Genomic DNA, 19,912 nt, shown 5'->3' on the forward strand with positions numbered 1-19,912 from the left:
TTCATCGAGGAACAATATGATACATTAGACTTCATGGACACCATACGCCAAAGTTATCATCTACTTCACACTACCACCTTACGCGGGGTGCATATTCGTTGGTCGAGGATATCCGCACAGCCTCCATTCGTAGGATTACCGCTTCAAACGTGGTTCGTACAAGCGAGTCCAGGTTTCGTCCATAGTTAGGTTCCCATTCACCCTGGTAACAGTTCAGGAAATCCTTTGCAGGTACGAACTGGTGCTACTTGCGATGGTTTGATGGGGTATGGGGAGCTCAACGCGATGCACCCAGGAATGTCGTGTAGGCAGTGAATAAGGTTTTGTGGCGTACGTCTACCTGCGCGAAGTTCATCATTGATCTCCCTTCCCCAAGGATTCAAGGAGCTGGAACGTGTCTGTTTGGAGTTGCCCTGAGAGGGGGTCGTCCTGAACGATGGTTCTGCCTTCATGAAATTCTTTCACCCATCGCGCCACTGTGCTATATGATGTGGATGAATCACCACATACTTTTGCAGTCTCTGAAAATTATCGTGCTGGACTCACCAATGTGCAAATCGACCCTCCACGTGTTGCAGAATTAAACCATCTGATCCCTGAATGTTTAAAATATCGTTCCGTATTGGAAGTGGTGTAGATGAAAATCATAAACACTACCAACAAGTGTACTTGTGTCACTTTCTTTCAACAACCCTTGCATTTACACAAGTTTAGTTCAATTCCTGTAAGACAGTGAAATTAAAATATAATATCTATGGTGCACATCGACTACATAGTTGATGAAAAATGGCAGTGACAGTGAGCCGAATTTGTTGTTAAAATAACTGATAATGTTTTATTCTGTGTAGTAAGCTACCTAGTGTATATGGTGCGTAATCTCTCTCTTTTGTGTGTAATAAATCTTACTGTTTGGTCATTAGGCCAAAATCAACTATAAAATATGTTGCTCTACATGAGTCTACACAGTTGTAGATGAGATTATTTACGTCCTGTATAGATTGTCCATTGCATATGCAGTACGGCGAATTCGCTACGCTGTGTGGTTGTGGAGCACATGGCTTCTGAAGCTTAATTGTTAAACCTCTTTCGAAAAGTGCATAGGATATTCTCCACTTTTGTATGTCTATTGTCATCCTGATTGGCATTGGAAATGTGTATCATTATCTTGTTGTGCATATGGTAATACCTTCGAGAGCACAGTCCTAAGTGTTCTTGGCTTTTGGTAGGGCAGACTGCTCCGTGGGTGATCAGGGAGCGTCAACATCATCTGAGGAGCACAATCCTGGTCTCTCGGAGTTCGGTAAGGTGAGTAACCAGCAATTAATTTTATCCCGTTGGTGTTATATTCACACAGTAAATACCATCCAATCCTAACTGTGTCAGGATATACAATTAAATTTTGATTGAACAGATCGAATGCTTAGCGAAGCCCATTATTACTAGTAATAGAATATTTGTAGTGTACGCATATATTCATAGAACATTTACGTTTTAATTAATGGATGATTCACAAGATATACGATATATTCACAGTCTAAATCCCAGTTAATATGATTGTTGTTGATCTTAGCTATCTAAAATAATACATTTTACGAAAATTAGTATTTCTGTTCTTAACAAATTTATGAATTTTGCTTGAGGTATTATTCTACTTGTTAATCGTTTGATATTCATTCCGTACCTGCTACCATTGATTTCTTCATTACTAGTACGTGGGGGACTTGTAGATATTAACACAGAAAGGATAAAATGTGTAATATAAAATATAGCTTTATCTTATGAAACGTCATTTGACCATATCTACAGAGAAATATTAACCTCAAAGACCATTTTCGGTGACCTTGTAATAGGATATATCAGGCAATGAGAGTACTATGGCTGTGAATACGTTCAGATCAGATGGTTGCCTGTTCAAATCAAGTCTGGGTCACTACTGTTGCTGTTCGCATTGTATAAATAACATCTTTACTTACTGATTTACTTTTCACCTTAATATACTGATAATAATTGAACAAAACACTTGCATATGCATAGTCAATTACCTTTCTTTTCTCACTGCCGGCTATATTCTCTTACACCAAGCCTAAGGAACAGAATCTTCTCAGCCAGACTTACCAATTGTGATATAATACACTGCCTGACAAAAAAAAAAAGTTAAGTTCCCGGAAGGAGTGGTTGAAATTGAATGAAACCACATATGCTGAAAGAACTTGTGCCTTGAACTGGTTACAATATGGGAAGAAAGAGACAAGGCCGTTGGCAGTTACAGGTAGAATGTTGGCGCCAGGTCTAGGGTGTCGCACGCCCCACCTGGCCGCAATGCGGTTCGGAATGGTGTCAGCCTTTGGATCCTCTTCTGAGGCAAGTTCGTCCACAGTTGTTGCAGTTGTCCATCCAGATCCCGCAGGTTGGTACTGGAACGGAGTCCCCTTCCAATGTCATCCCACACATATTCAATGATTGAGAGGTCAGAGGATCTTGCTGACCACGGGAGGAACTCAACATGCTCTGGGCAGTCCATAGACACACATGCTCTGTATAGACGTGCATTATCTTGTTGGAGCACTGTCCCAGGGTGCTTTGCGGTAACGGGTAGGGCGTGCGGACGCAGAATGCCTGTGATCTATCGCTGTGTCGTCAAAGTCTCCCGAAGCACTATTAGAGGTCACCTGAACGCATATCCTATGGCTCCCCACATCATGAAGCACGGATTATGCCTGTGTGTCTTTCCACAATATGCGCAGGACCTTCCCTCTGCCCTAGATGCTGCCAAACCCACATACGATGCTCATCAGAGGTTATGGTGAGGCAGGACTCACCACTGAACATGATGCGATGCCAGTCATCCTCTGTCAAAGCTTCACATGCAAGGCAACCGACGTTGGGGCGGTAGGACCCCAATCTGGAGGATGTAAGTCATCGAGACATGGTGCGGGAACTCGCAGGATGTTGCAGAGTCTCCAGTACATGTTCGCGGATGGCGGGTGCCGAAGTTATGGGGTCCCGCAATGCTAGCGCACCATACGACGGTCCTCCCTCGGGGTAGTGTTTCTTGGTCGCCCCGAACCTGCACGACGTGATTGGATGCCCTCGTGTACCCACTGAGTTCAACGTCGGGCCATTGTGACATCTGAATGGCCCACATGCCTGGCAATTGCACGACATGACCAACCAGCCTCATGCAGTCCCACAATGCGGCCTCTATCAGTAGGTGGATAGGCTGTCTAACACGTCTGCGAGGCATCGCGGGTGCTTCGTACTGTACGTAGTCTTCTGCACGTCTTGCTTAACTGTCTGACTTACAGCAATTGACTAGTAACAACTTATCAACAGCAGGACGATGTCATCACGAATGCACTCTGGTGGGCGTTTTACACATTACAGACCCCTGTAAATCCAATAATGTATACACACAAATCAATGGTATGGATGTATACCGAAATTGGATAATATTTAACCCTTGCTTTTCCCTTCTTGTTCCTTCTGAAGGTGCGAACCGTGTTTGAAGTCTAACCTACATTCACATTTTACCCTAGCATTGTTCTGCTAAATTATTTCATTGTAGTCACCACAGAAAGTTTCTCTGAATAGACCTGCTCAGTTTATTTCCTGACAACAAATAGTGATCTAAACGATCTCTCGTTCGAACCCCACTGTCGGCAGCCCAGAAAATGGTTTTCCGTGGTTTTCTATTTTCACACCAGGCAAATGCTTGGGCTGTACCTTAATTAAGGCCACGGCCGCTTCCTTCCAACTCCTAGCCCTTTCCCGTCCCATCGTCGCCATAAGACCTATCTGTGTCGGTGCGACGTAAAGCAACTAGCAAAAACGATCTCTCTTGTGAAATACGTACGTAAAGTTTCCCATGGCTGAAGAATGGTTTTGTAAAATATAGATTGATTTTATTTTATTAACGCTGAGACTTCTTGTCACTGAGAAAGCTGACAGCATTTGAAACGTCTTCATGTTAATTGCAAAGGGATGAATGCTTTTGTAGTAACATAATTTACAGGGTGTTTCATAACATGTGGAAAGTAATAAAGGCATGGATAGAGCATCCTTAAGCGACACAAGTAGTCCCTATAAACATATGTCATACGGTCGATCCTTTGCGAGTTACAGACTTCCCAACGTTTTACGCAAAGTATTAGTAATTGCCTCACCTGGCATATGCCACGTCAATAGCTGTCACCGTGTTGGTGTACAAGCAGGGATACTGCATTCCAATACAAGAAGTGCTCAAAATGTCCGGCAGGCACCTGAATGCACACCTCAACACGTCAGGTACGTTCGAACACCCCAGACAGCGATGGCGACCATATTCCATACGTTGGGGAAGAGCTACAATGTCCGTAACGGCATGCCTGACCCCCAAATTAATCGTAAGCTAGAGAACCCGTGCTGCTGTTTCCAGTCATTCGACCGGGTCAGGAATGGAATGAATGAACCCCCCATCTACCGGCGAGCATAGCAATTGTGCCGGCTGCCGAAGCCTGTCGCACTCCTCTGGGGCAGTGATTAATGACTGATAAATGAAATTAAATGATATTGGAGAGTGTTTCTGGAATAAGAGATGACAGGGAAAGTCGGAGTAACCGGAGAAAAACCTGTCCCTCCTCCGCTTTGTCCAGCACAAATCTCACATGGAGTGACCGGGATTTGAACCACGGTCCCAGAGGTGAGAGGCCGGCGCGCTGCCGTCTGAACTACGGAGGCTCTCACACAAACACTTTAATGACATTAATAGCTCTAATGACAGATATCTTGATTACTAAGACAAATCGAGCTCAATGATAAAAAGTTCATAAATTTACACAAGATGGCTAAATATATATTACTAAGTTCTTTGTCGAAAATTTCATAAAGTCACCACATTACATTCTTCTCATCTACACTATTGCGTGGATGCCATGCAGCAGCTTAAGTGTGAAGTTCTTCTTCTTTTTCTTCTTCTTGCGTTCCAGCCTTCTAAGGACCACGTTATAATTTCAAGTCTTCCTCCTTAGTTGTTCTTTCCTTTTCTTCCAGTATTCTTTCAATGTTTCACTGTGCTTCTTTTTCCTGTCTTCAGTCCACTTTGTGCCTGTTTTCTTTTCCCTCCTCCTTTGAAATCCTTCCATTTGTAAGACTTTCTTGCTAAAAATATTTCTTTCCAATAATTCTTTTTCTCGTATGTTGTTCCTTTCCAGGTCTTTCTTGACTTCTTGCATCCAGGTGTTGGTTGATCTCTTTTCCCAAAGGTACTCGAAGATTCGTTTAGTTAGTCTATTGTCATCCATTCTGTTAATGTGTCCAAGAAATAGTTATCTCATCTTTCTTATTGTTTCTTATATGTTTTTTATTCTAGTAAATTTCATTGTTACTTCTTAATTTCCAAAACTCTGAATTCTTAGAGGACCTAATATTTTCTTATAATTATTCTTTCTAATATTTCTAATTTATCAAGCTTGTAGTTGAGTGCTAGACATTCGCTGTCATACAGGTATTCTGGTTTCACTACTGCGTTGTAGTGCTTTATATTAAGTTTTTTTATAAGTTTTTTTTGTTGTAAGTATTCTCAGTTATACCGTAAGCTCTTTCTATCTTTTGTATCCTCTCCTCTATAGCAAATTTTCTTAAACCATTTTCTTGAATTGTCTCACCCAAATATTTTAATTTATCGACCTTTTCTATCTGACCAATATCTGTTACTAAAAACTTCGGGGCACTTTTTATATTCGTCAAAAATTTTGTTTTCTCGGCAGAGATTCTCAAGCCTGTCATGTTGGCTGTCTTTTCAAGGAGATTGACTTGCATTGCTGTATCGGTAAGCCTTCCTGAAGTTCTTATATATTGGTGTATTTATTCTTAATAGTATATATTTAGCCATCTTGTGGCGACTTTCTGGCCTTTCTAATAGGAATGAATGTTTTTAATGTTGAAAACATTTCTTAGCAGACAAAGTAGGGGTCCTCATGCTACGAAAAACGTAAAATTAAGTCATTTCCTCAATTGTGCCAAAATTTGAAGAGTTAAAGGGCTTCGGAAGGTCTCAAATTGTGAGTCTTGGATAGTTCTATCAAGGTTAAAAACAAATTTCAAAAATCACTTCCGTCCTAAATGCAGTTCAGGAAAGACAGCCTGAAATCGCTCGTTTCTTTACTCGTATTCTTTTTTATTCAAATCCTAGCCAAAGTAACTTATTTACATAATTCTTTATGTAATGTGTTCCTTGGTTCAATACCCTCAGCCGTTCTTTGATTTTTTTTAATGACCACACCGAATGTAGTTATAAGGACTTAAGTGAAAATTCTGCATTGACTCACATTAGCGCTCGTAGTGGTGCTTAAGTGAAACAATGCGTTGACTCACATTAGCGCTCGTAGTTGTGCTTAAGTGAAACAATGCATTGACTCACATTAGCGCTCGTAGTGGTGCTTAAGTGAAACAATGCATTGACTCACATTAGCGATCGTGGTGGTGCTTAAGTGAAACAATGCATTGACTCATATTAGCGCTCGTGGTGGTGCTTAAGTGAAACAACGCATTGACTCACATTAGCGCTCGTGGTGGTGCTTAAGTGAAACAACGCATTGACACACATTAGCGCTCGTGGTGGTGCTTAAGTGAAACAATGAATTGACTCACCACCGCCGTCTCAATCCTATATAGAGATTGAGATGGCGGTGTGACTCACATTAGTGCTGATAGCACTGTCGCACCGGGAAATTGTCTATCGAATTTTCGAAGGCAACTGGTTTCTTCTTCTTGTGCAAATAACACTCGACCAGAAATATTCTTTGCTCCACAGTGTATTTAACCATCGTGAAAAAAATCTCACAACACACCATAAAAGTCCAATAGTTTCTAGCGAACTGAGGGACAGAGTGCTAAACAGCTGCACGCTGGCAGTGAACACTTCTTATCTCGCCAGTGTTGACACAAGCCATATGTCACTCGCTCGGGAATTCTCACGGCATGCGAGCAGAAGTCTGAACTCTTAAATTATTTTCCCTGTAGAAAAAGGCAAACTACTTATCTAATCGACTGGATAACCATAACTAAGGAAAGAATTTTTATTTTCAGTAATAAATAAAGCATTTATATTCTCCTACTTCCTTATATTTTATTTACATAAAATTCGTAGCTCATATCCCTAGGATATCTTCAATATTGAGTCGCTTGCCTGAATGGCTAGAGCTGTGCATTTTCACATGGTCTGCCAACGAGAGACCTTCGTGAAGCATAAAACCAAGATTTCTTCAGTGCAACTTTTGTGTTGTGTAAAATAACGTCAGATTCTCCCTTTCAGTGTTAGAGATTTTAGTCTTCCTATTATGATGATCCGCGACACTTCAAAATTGCCTTCGATTCCATTCAGTGTGCCACCCAATTACAAATCGACATGAACTGAGAATTTAATTTAAATATGGTTTCGGAGATGTTTTACTGAACCCTTGAACTTACCATTCCATCGTTGGTCGGCCACGGCTGCTACAGTAGAACAATTTAGAGCTCTTAAATCCTGGGTCGTTGCGGGAGTAAATTCGGTCACGATCTTAACCAAACGATGGGGTTCAGAAGAGAGCCTAACTACTTGAAATGAGGAGCAAAACTGTGCTTACTAACTTTTATTAAATTGAAAGAGCACGATAACATCATTAATTTAATATGCATTCTCGCAAAATAAAAAAAATATAAATTATTGATTTTTGAATGTTCCAAACACAGTCACATTACATACCGTCACTTTGTTTCTACAATGTCGAAGAGTTGCTTCGGAGAAGCTAATATGTTAGTGGACAGCGAAACTGAAAAACTGAAAAAGGGAAGACCTGAAAACCGGGCACCTATTATTCCAAACGAGAACTGAGAGTTAATCCACACGATCCGTGGAAAATCTGACTTTCAACAAGTAGAACGCCTGATTTTCTCTCAATTAAGGTTATCCACCAGTCGAATACCCTTAACGGATACGGAACACCCGCCGAATGGACCCTTAATCGAACCAAACTGACTATAAGTTGCTTTGGATAGGTTGCGAAATATTATGGGAAAGCATGGTGTTCACTACAAGTTAACAGCATCATTCACAATTGAAATAAAATCCCACCATGTATTTGTCATTCATGACACCCTTAAGTGATAAGGTAATCCCGATGCTAAATGTGCATCACCCAAAACAGCTGTTCGGAAGGAACCAACAACAACATGATCCGTGAGGATCTTACGTTACGTCGTTCTAAAGGAACAAAACTGCGAAATGCAGGAAACAATTACTAATCATGCATTTAGAAGAAATGCCAAACACTGAAGATAATTAAAAAGTGGAAAGTCACTTGAAAAATATTATTATCGAACCGATTTTCAGGTTAGAAATGGGTTTGTTATGCTTAATAAAAATTACCAGTCCACGCTAAAATTTACTACAACTTTAAGGAATTCTTTCCCTTGAAAAACAATGCTACCAGTACAGATCTCTCTATTTACTGTCTGTCCCAACACACTACTTGTAAAGTGATTACTTACTTACTTACTATAAATAAAATGAAAGTACGACAAGATTGGAAATAAATATTGTTACTGGCTGACGAATCGAAACCGCATTCGCAACTCAAGTCTCACACTAATACACTGAGTATCAATATGCCCACTATCAAACGAGAACGGACGTCAAAACGAGAAAACAATAAAGTCCGTAAAAATAAATTAACATCTCGAAGTCATTAAAGCTTAACACGCACGAAGAATCAAGTAAAAATATTAAATCTATATCGAGCCGATATCCAACACGTGGACAACCCTCACTCGTCAATAGCGGTCCCGTTATCTCAATGGAGAGCTACGCATTGACCCTCTTCATAAATCATATCGTACTGTAGATGCTACCTTCATCCAGGCCACTTCAACAAATAAACAAAAGAAACATCTAAACTGAGACTTGAGTGTGTACAGCTACCATCCCAGACCTATCGTCGGGCTCACTTGAAATCTGTACACCCTAACACTAATCATTATGTACATGATACCTTCCAAATTCTATCGTCGGGCGTGAACTAGGACGTCTCATCATCAGTGACTCCAAGAATAACATCTGACGTCCTAATCCTATCGTCGGGCGTCTAAGTGGGTCGTACTACGCCTCCCTTAACATATCAGGCGAACTAGCAAATTTCAAACACTCTGACATTTAATACTAAATCTGGTCAGACAAAATACGCACGACGGAACCACGTCTCTTACTATCAAATGAATGCAAGTCAAAAAATACAGTAAGTCTCTACCATTACAATACGTGAACTCAAAAATAAATATACGTGACGAACGATTCTCCACCTCGAACACAATCTCAGCCTGTGCACTGAAGTGTTAGGGAAGCAAATGAAAATTACCAACACACGTTTACCATTTAGTGGATGCCTTCAAAATAATAGTCATCACTACCGCATTCGAAATTCTCAAATCGCCTATCATCAATTCCCACCATTTTTATCAATGACCTATCCAGTGACCAAATTCAATACAACACCAACCGTGTGTCCGAAGTGCTCTTTCATCCTTGAGGTCGCTCATTATCTTATTATCCATACGGGCTTTACGTAACAAAAATTACTGGATGTTTACTACCAAGACTTTAACATTTTACTAGAGTCGTTTTCACTTGGGATCTTTCTATAAATTTACGGTGTTTCCCACCATAGTCGTCTCAAATTCGGATTGATTGCGGAAAACAATACAGCCTGCCTCAACACAGCCTGTTTCCTAAATACTTCCTCTTCAAAATATATAGCTTGTCTCAAACTCCTTCTCCTCGCTTTATTCCAGCGGTATCACTTCTCTCTCATCTCCACATACACATAAATTCGTCGCTCTCAATCCCTTTTCCTTCAAGACCCTTTTTCATACTTCGATCCCCTGGTGAAAACGACAACCATTATTAAACACATCTCTTACTTTACTATTATTACGACTTTCGAACCTCGAGAGTCCAAGAGCACCCAGCGACTTTTCGTATCATTGATATACACGATGTCTCAAAATTTCCTTCCCATTAATGACTGTGACTCTAACAAATTTCACCGAAATTATCTAAATATGCCTGCGATCCTTGTAAAAATATACTGGTTAAATGCACTTTAACATAGAAAAATTTCCTTATCCCGCGGTAGACATTATTATTATTATTATTATTATTATTATTATTATTATTATTATTATTATTATTATTATTATTATTATTATTATCGACCAACATTTCTGAATTCAACTGTCATCTGAGATTAAGATATTCGCCACGACCAATTTACACTTATAACGTTCCAAAAATCCACGTTTTGGATGATATCTCATCGAACATTCAACACAAAATTTTAAGCGTCGCATTTCACCGTTCTTGACATGAACTTTACACACTGAAATTTCCACACGCTGACCAAAAATTACAACACCTTTCGCCTGATAATTACGAATATCAACCCGACAATCATCTAGAAAATTTGTTGGGACAGAACAATAACTAACTAACTACAACATAATATAAAATAGACAGACCTGCACAATGGTGACATTCCAAGCATTCTGGTTACATCATCACCAGCTGACCTCGGGCTTAGCCGCTCATTTTCACAGATAACATTTTCATTTCCAAAATTTCACTCATACAAACACTACCCTTCACACACACGAGGTTAAAATTACCACATAAATCATGCACTTTCTCTGTAATTTGCACCACGAACTTCCCTCGTTCTGCAGTCGACTACAACTGTCTGATGCGTTCCCAGAGTGGTTTCTCTCCGTTACTTCAATAAAAACAGATGTTCAGCAGATAAAGGGAGCAGAACTACTCTGAATAGCTTCCCCCAACCCTCTTCACTTTCAAGCGTATATGAGAGGATATAAATAAAACTTGCTGTGTATATTTCAACCAGCCTACACTTTCCTAGTTCGTCGGCAAACGTTCAGAACTTTTCCAATCACTTTCTCTTCTTAACCGAGTATGTGGACCTTAGCCACGGACATGTATTTAAATATTTGTCAGTCAATCTGGTGCGAATTTCCAATGACGATGGGCACAAGCTCCCGCGGCTTCAAGTTCCAGATCGACACTGAAAAATCCACGGTGGGGGGTTTCTTTTATAATCTCAGGAGGGACGCTATCCCCTCTATGAGGCTTGATTGTGTAATCTGCCAATTTTGCGTCTAATAGACCGATTTTGATGAGGCTTGTCCCAGAACTCCGGACAGACTTGCACTTCTGTTAGATGTTAAATTTATAATTTTTCTACACTCACAACAGGGGAAATAAATTATTTCTGCCCGTGCGTTTCGCGCGTTTTCTTCTTCCATTGACCTTGGCACGTGTATCTGGTTCGCTGATCTGACGCTAACATGTACTTAGGCTTAACTGCATTTAAGTTTTCCCTGGTGTCTCTATCTTCACGGAGGGTGTACGAATAATTTTGCTTATTTATTTCTTTATTTACTATACTGCCAAAATCCCTCGTTCTATAGAATTCCACGAATTTAAATAATTGTCGGGCACTCGAGTTCCACCGAGGTGTCCCGGCAATTCACGAGCTTGCCGTGAGTGAGAACCTTCCCACGCGACATCGGGGCTCTTAGGAGCGCAACATGGCTGCCTTCAAACATAAAAGTACTTTCTTAATACCAAATAAATATTGGAGAAAAAAAATATTTTTCTCACCGTAGAATTATGGGTTCATAATCCACCTACAACGATGAAATGTTTACCCAGAAAGGGGAAATATTTAAATAGATATATTCCTTCAAAATTCTGAATTGTACATGGGAATTTTGACACAAATGAACCATGATTCTACGTAAAATTTCCCAGTCGATGTCACTCTTGACGTAGGGCTCTGTTACTTTCACGTATTTCCCTGTTTTCTTCTTCCAACAATAGTATTGCGTTACAGATATCATCAATAAAGTCTTCTCTTAAGAACGAACATTGTAAACATTCAGCGTCTTCCTCTTCTTTACTCCCGCTGCTTGCCTGTCCTTGGAGTGGTGCCTCGACATGTCTTCCTCTCGACGTGACGATCATATTTACGGGTTGCACTTCTTCTTCTTCTTCTTCTTCTTCTTCTTCGGTGACCATTTCCCCAGCTGGTAAGGCTGCGTCATCCTGTAATGGGATTCTTTCTTCTGCTCTATGATAAACCTTTAAATTGGCTGCATTGAATATAGCTTCGCTGCTGCCATCCAGACTCTAAATTTTATAGGAATTATTCCTGAAACTTTTGACCACCTTGAAAGGCCCAACATATAAGGGAGCAAATTTAGCATAGATGTTTTCCTGCGGTTTTGACATCATGGGTCTCCTAACAAGCACCAATTCGCCTTCCTCTAAGGGACGGTGGAATCTCCGGTTCCTCACCCTGCGTAACCGGCGGTCTGCCTGCCGACGTAGATGTTCTGCCGTACTTTGAATGCATAACTCCTGTGACGGGCGGGGATCGATGGGACACTGGATGACACCATGCCAGGATCTCACAGGATACCTATTGAAGTGCACGATAGAGGGAATCCTCCCAATAGATTCGTGTATGGTGTTATTTACACAAGTTACTATTAGGGGTAGCACATCAACCCACTTGAAATGCTCTCGGGCGCAATAAATTCTACAGAATTTTGCAATTACTTGCATTACCCTTTCGCTGGGATTTCCCTCAGGATGTCTCACGCTGCTCAGGATGTGATGAATTTCCATATTCTGAAGGGCAGTTTTGAACTGTGCTGAGGTGAACTGGGGACCATGATCTGTCAGAAGGAATTTCGGTGTGCCCATTTCCGGAATGATATTTCGGGAAATACATCTCAAGACTAGCTTAGTGTTAGCTTTTTGCATGGGAAACAGAGTCGTATACTTGGAGAAAACATCGATGGTTACCAGCACGAACTTGTTCCCACGCTTTCCTTTCACGAGCGGCCCATAGATATCCATCGCGAACAGCTCTTTAGGTTGCGAAGGTAAGAGAGGAATAGGCGCCTGCCTGATCAGATAAGGGTTTGCCTTAACCCGTTGGCATGTATCGCATGTGATGATGATGTCTCTGACATTTTCCCTCAAATTCACCCAGGTAAACGTTTCTTGGATGGTTGACACAACCTTATCAATCCCTCCATGACCAATAACCCTGTGTACGTGCCAGATTAATCCCTTCCGAAGCTGCGGTGGTACCAAAATTCGGGATTTCACGTGATCGCTGTCCACGAATTTTACCAACGTGTTATTCACGTACAAGTAGTTATTTGACAATTTCTGGATGGCAAAGTACCGTGGATCGTCAGCCGGAAGTGTCCCTCGGAGGAAAGAAATCATTTTTCCGCAGAAAGGATCTCTCAATTGCAAGTCTCCCAGTTGTCTCAACTCTGATAGGAAATCGTGGTCTTCCTGGACTAAGTCCAAATGATTCACGGCGTGTTCTTCCTCATTAGGATTTCGGCTTAACAGGTCCGCCAAGATGTTCGATTTTCCGGAACAGTGCTCAATTTCGAAGTCAAATTGTTGTATGAACAGGGCACACCTAGCCACTCGTTCACTAGCGACAGCTGTTTTTATTATAAAGGTCAGTGCCTTGTGGTCGGTTTTAATGATTATGTGAAAACCGTAAATCATTTTCCTCCAATGTTGCAATGCCTGAACAATGGCCAACATTTCCAATTCGGTCACGCTGTATTTGACTTCGTGTGATCTCAACTTTCGGCTGTAGAAAGATAAATAATTCCTATTATGAGGCTGGTCCGAACATTCCTGGTATAGGAGCGCCCCGATTCCTACGGTCGATGCATCAGTCTGTACGATAAAGGGTTTCTCGAAATCCGGATACCCTAGCTTAACGCTGTTTAGCAAGAGCTCTTTGGTCTTTCTGAACGCCTCCTCGTGCTCGGGACTCCATTTCCACCTGTTGTTTTTGTGAAGCAAGCTCTGAAGCGGGGCTACAACCTCCGTGTAATTCATGCAATGGTCCGAAAAAAAGTTGCACATTCCAAGGAATTGCCTGACGTTCTTAATTTTGAGCGGTCTTGGGAACTTGTCTATGGCTTGGAGCTTCACCGGGTTCGGGCGAACTCCTTCACCATCAATGACATGGCCGAGAAACAGGACCTCTTTTTGACAAAAATGCGATTTCTTCAAGTTGATTTTGAAACCTGATGCCCTTAAATACTCCAGTAGTTTCCTCAAATCCCTGATATTTTCCTCAAAACTTGATGAAGCTAGCAAGATGTCATCGACATACCGAGTTGTAGCGGCTTTAACTTCATCAGTTAGACATCGATCTAGGGCGCGTATGAGAGCTGCACCGGCGTTTTTCAACCCGAATGGGAGACAATTGAAAACATACGTCTGTTTTTCAAAAATGAAGCCAGTAAATAATTTAGACTTGAGTTCCAAACCGATGTCATGATACGAGGATGTCAAATCTACGCTAATAAAACGTGATTTTCCTCTGAAACGTTTGATAACCTCTTTAATAGGAGGGGCATGGTCATGCTCGGGGACTAAGCGCTCGTTGAGAGCACGTGCGTCCAAACACACGCGCAGAGACCCGTCCGGTTTTTGAACCCCGACCAACGGATTCAAATATGGAGTGGGCTGCTTGGAAATTAGCCCGTTCTCCTCCATTTCCTTAATAATCCTTGCAGCTTGAGCATAATACTTGTCCGGTATAGGGTACGGTCTCCTCTTAAACGGTGTCCAATCCGTAACAGCTAGCGCATATGTGAAATTAGGGATTAGACCCGGTTTGGAATCGAACACAGATATAAATTCCATTAAGAGAGCTCTAAGTTTTTCCTTCTCTTCTACAGTACCAGGGCATTCCGCGACCTTTAACCCAATTAAGGCCTCGTAATCGGTGTCAACCTCAGCTTCCAAGACGTCATGTAACTCTTCATGATGAATCCCTTCGTCATCTACACTGTCAATTTCACCAGCGACTCCCTCTAATGAATTTACGAAGTCTACACATTGGGCCTCCTCTTCGCCATATTCTAATGTTCTATCTTCTCCCAATTCCTCGTTTAGTGTAACGACTTCTGCTCCCTCTTCTTTCCTGAGCTTTATCTGGTTCCTGCTCAAATCAATGACTGCGTTGGTCTCACGGATAAAATCAGCCCCTAAAATTACATTGTAGTGCATTTTGGACATGACTACGAATGCATGAGCGAAAGTGGAATTTCCAATTTGTACGTCCAAATAAGTTTGTACCTTACAAACAGCAATTTTGTCAGGAATGACCCCTCGAATTTTTACATTTGACACCGGAATAATTGGCAATTTATTTCGTTGTCTCAAATCGTCAAAAAGAGCTTGGGAGATGATGCTGATACTGGCCCCGGTATCTACCAAACTTTAGACATGAAAATTACAGATGCGGACATTTATTAAAGGCAGTTTCTTTACTTGATTGCTCTCCTGTTTTAAGTGGTCTTCCACCAAGTCATCAGAGGTAATGATCCACGAATCTATCTGTGCGACCACCCACTCATCTGACGTCTCTTCTTCAGAATCTGGGATGAAAGACTCTGAAACATTTCCTACTGGGAATTTGAAGTTTTTTTTTCTATCAAGAGTCGACATTGACTCTTGCTCAAAATTCGGCGCAAACGGGTTCAGACCGGAGTTTCGCTGGTCTTGCCTATGTGCCTTCTGGAATTCCAGACTTTCAGCCCCGAAACAATCGGTGTTGACTTCCTGGCGCTGTATATCCCCCTTCCATTTTTCCCTTTCATGGTCCTTCCTTAACCCGTCGGTGTACTGAACACGTTCGCGGTACTTTTCATCATCATCACGGCGGAAGTTCTGGGTTCGATTATTTCCCCAGTCCCTGCGGTTATTATATCCATTTCTGAAATTCCTCTGGGTTTCTCCGCCCCCATCGTATCGCCTCCAGTAAGGGTTCCTCCTTTGTGGATAATTCCAGTTACCCCTACGCCTTTTCCAATCCTCATTTCGTGGATGCGAGGGTTCCCAGTTATTACGAAACTCACGCCTCCGCTCAGTCGACTGTGGTTTCCCCTGCTCAGGTGCCTCTTGACTGCCCTCTGGAACCTGGCTAACAGTGTTTACATGTTGCTCGTGCGATCGTCCCCCTCTGGGTGCTACTTGATTATGGGTATGATCCAGTTGCCTAAGGATCATTTCTGCTTGCATGGGGGTCTCTACCTTTGATGCAATGAGCATCCTTTGTACTTGGGGAGGTAGCTGCTTTTGGATGGCCTGGACCAATTCCTGCTCCGAGGGCGGCGCCTCAAGTTCTCTGAACTTTACCATTTGTGCAATAAAGTACTCACTGAATTTAGTAGGGCCTATTGCAGTATAACGACGTGAGTATAGTTCTAATCTGAGACTCTGCTGAATTTCCGTACTCCAAAATTTATTTAGAAACGCCCTCTGGAATTCATCAAAGGTGTCAAAGTGGTATCGGAAGCCTTTGAACCATAAAAGTGGTGCCCCCTCTAAATATCTTTCAGCTACCCTTAACTGACGTTCCTCAGGAATCTTGGCGTCCCGGATGTACTCCCTGAGATCCTTAAGAAATCCCTTCGGCGTGGTATGTGGACCTCCATTAAATTTCTTAGGCTGGTCCTCATGTAACTTAATCATGTTAATAACGTTTGTGACCCCTGAGCCTTGAGATCGACTAGTATCTACATTCGAGCTCTGACCGTTATTATTCACATGACTGATATTTGGCAATTGACCACTGAGGTCAGAGTTAACAGCTGTCGAGGTTTGACTCAATACTTTGTCCACCTGGGACTGCATATCTACCACGCTGCTAATCCAACTGCTCACTTCGCTCTTAATGAACCCAACTTTCTTGTCCGTTTCTTCCTGGGCTGACGTGATTTCCCTTAAGTCCTGTTCTATACTAATTTGCCTGTCGTTGAATTCCCGGGTATGTTCATTTTTCATTTCAACTAACTCCTCTTGAATTTCTTTAATTAAAATTTCGGAGTCCTCATTAGCCACTTGGAGTTTACTAATTGCTTCCTCATTAATTTGCAACAGTTTCTTCTCCATGGTTTCGGTTTTTGACAATACTTGACTATCCAATTGCACACTAATTTTATCTACCTTGTTGTTCAGCGACTTAATGTCCGCAGATAATAATTGACGTTGTTCTTCTATTATGGTTAGCGTTTTCCCCTTTTCCTTATCAATGGAACTCCGCATCTCTACGACCTGTTGTGTAATGTCGTCCTTAAATTCAACCTGACTGTCAATCAGCTGTTTGTGCGCTGCCTGGCTTTCCAGTAAATGCTTGTCAAGTTCCTTCCTCATCTCCTCCTGACTATCGCATAACCTACTGTACATGTCGTGGCTTTCGTCAAAACGCTTGTCCATATCGGTTTTTAAACTGTCATGGATTTTGGAAAACTGCTTATCAAAATCGTTCTTTAAATTGACCTTCACTTCCGCAAATTGTTTATCAATTTCATTCCTAATTTCCACTTGGCTATCATCAAAACGCTGGTTGAGTTTACCTATCTCACCCCTAACTTCCTCTTTAAGTTCGGTGCACATAGCGTGTGTCTCATGAACTACGTTCTTCAATCCAGCCTTCAACTCATCACTAGACTCTTTACACCTAGCCTGGGTATCCTCAATACTACTCTTTAACTCGTCACTAGTGTCTTTCAAACTAGACTGTAACTCCTCACGAGTGTCTTTCAAACTAGCTGCCAAACATTCACTTTGAATTTTAATATCCTCCATTTTACTATTTCAATTCTCATTATGAACCTTCATGTCCTCTCTCAACTTACTATCCAAACTATCTATCTTACTATCCAAGTTCTCATTTGTCTTACTATTTAAACTCTCCATCTTACTATCCAAATTCTCATTCTGGACTTTCGTGTCCTCCATCTTACTATTCAAACTATCAATCTTACAATCCAAGTTCTCATTCTGGATTTTCATATTGCTACTCATTTCTTCCATCCTCTGCATTAGCAGATCCATCATCGCCTGACACTCCATCTCACAATATCACAAAGAATACAATAATGAGTACGCTGGCTGTTGATGCAACCAGAATACTCCAAACTACTAAGGAAAGAATTCACTATCTACTGCGTTTTCACATACAAACGCTATTATAATTTAATACCGAAACTGACAACATTCCAACAGTTGTCTTATAAAATTTTGTTTACATGGCTGGTATCACAAAATTGTTTAATAAAAAGAAAATTCTAAAGTTAATAAGTTACTCTGGATAAATATCCCAAATAGTTTCGCTTCCGTAAATTAATTAAACAAAGACCATGTTAACGCATAAACTTTGAATGTAATTCAGCGTTACCACTTCCAAAATTTATATTGGCAACATGACATAAGCTTCAATAAAGCTTTAAGTACTGGTTTCCTAAAATGCATTGTGACTGTTATTATTATTATTATCTACCAAGTAGTTACGCTCCTCGTTAAACGTGATAATATCTAGCACTCTCATTGGGCATAATTCGTTTAACTGTGGCTCAGCCATAGTTCTCACCCGCTTGTATTATTTATAATGTGACTTAGGCCTCAACATTATTTTATATTTTCCTAACATTTAATTTCAATGTATAATTTCATTATCGTTATCGTGGCATCGTATCGTTATCGTGACTTTGGGCTCCTCATCGTTATCGTGACATAAGCCCTAACGTTGATGGCGCCACTTCTTACTGAACCCTTGAACTTACCATTCCATCGTTGGTCGGCCACGGCTGCTACAGTAGAACAATTTAGAGCTCTTAAATCCTGGGTCGTTGCGGGAGTAAATTCGGTCACGATCTTAACCAAACGATGGGGTTCAGAAGAGAGCCTAACTACTTGAAATGAGGAGCAAAAATGTGCTTACTAACTTTTATTAAATTGAAAGAGCACGATAACATCATTAATTTAATATGCATTCTCGCAAAATAAAAAACTATAAATTATTGATTTTTGAATGTTCCAAACACAGTCACATTACATACCGTCACTTTGTTTCTACAATGTCGAAGAGTTGCTTCGGAGAAGCTAATATGTTAGTGGACAGCGAAACTGAAAAACTGAAAAAGGGAAGACCTGAAAACCGGGCACCTATTATTCCAAACGAGAACTGAGAGTTAATCCACACGATCCGTGGAAAATCTGACTTTCAACAAGTAGAACGCCTGATTTTCTCTCAATTAAGGTTATCCACCAGTCGAATACCCTTAACGGATACGGAACACCCGCCGAATGGACCCTTAATCGAACCAAACTGACTATAAGTTGCTTTGGATAGGTTGCGAAATATTATGGGAAAGCATGGTGTTCACTACAAGTTAACAGCATCATTCACAATTGAAATAAAATCCCACCATGTATTTGTCATTCATGACACCCTTAAGTGATAAGGTAATCCCGATGCTAAATGTGCATCACCCAAAACAGCTGTTCGGAAGGAACCAACAACAACATGATCCGTGAGGATCTTACGTTACGTCGTTCTAAAGGAACAAAACTGCGAAATGCAGGAAACAATTACTAATCATGCATTTAGAAGAAATGCCAAACACTGAAGATAATTAAAAAGTGGAAAGTCACTTGAAAAATATTATTATCGAACCGATTTTCAGGTTAGAAATGGGTTTGTTATGCTTAATAAAAATTACCAGTCCACGCTAAAATTTACTACAACTTTAAGGAATTCTTTCCCTTGAAAAACAATGCTACCAGTACAGATCTCTCTATTTACTGTCTGTCCCAACACACTACTTGTAAAGTGATTACTTACTTACTTACTATAAATAAAATGAAAGTACGACAAGATTGGAAATAAATATTGTTACTGGCTGACGAATCGAAACCGCATTCGCAACTCAAGTCTCACACTAATACACTGAGTATCAATATGCCCACTATCAAACGAGAACGGAC

At 41.0% G+C, this 19,912-nt stretch overlaps 1 protein-coding gene across 1 annotated transcript in view; it reads left to right on the forward strand.

Moving 5' to 3' along the window:
* The window catches only part of LOC136879196 (dipeptidase 1), a 252,683-nt gene that overhangs the window by 129,106 nt on the left and 103,665 nt on the right, over positions 1–19,912 (forward strand). Inside the window, exon 4 of the mRNA XM_067152989.2 lies at positions 1,227–1,305. Coding sequence (XP_067009090.2) covers positions 1,227–1,305 — 79 coding nt within the window. The remainder of the gene's footprint in view (positions 1–1,226; positions 1,306–19,912) is intronic.

The sequence above is a fragment of the Anabrus simplex genome, chromosome 8 (genome assembly GCF_040414725.1).
Source record: "Anabrus simplex isolate iqAnaSimp1 chromosome 8, ASM4041472v1, whole genome shotgun sequence".
Taxonomy (NCBI): domain Eukaryota; kingdom Metazoa; phylum Arthropoda; class Insecta; order Orthoptera; family Tettigoniidae; genus Anabrus; species Anabrus simplex.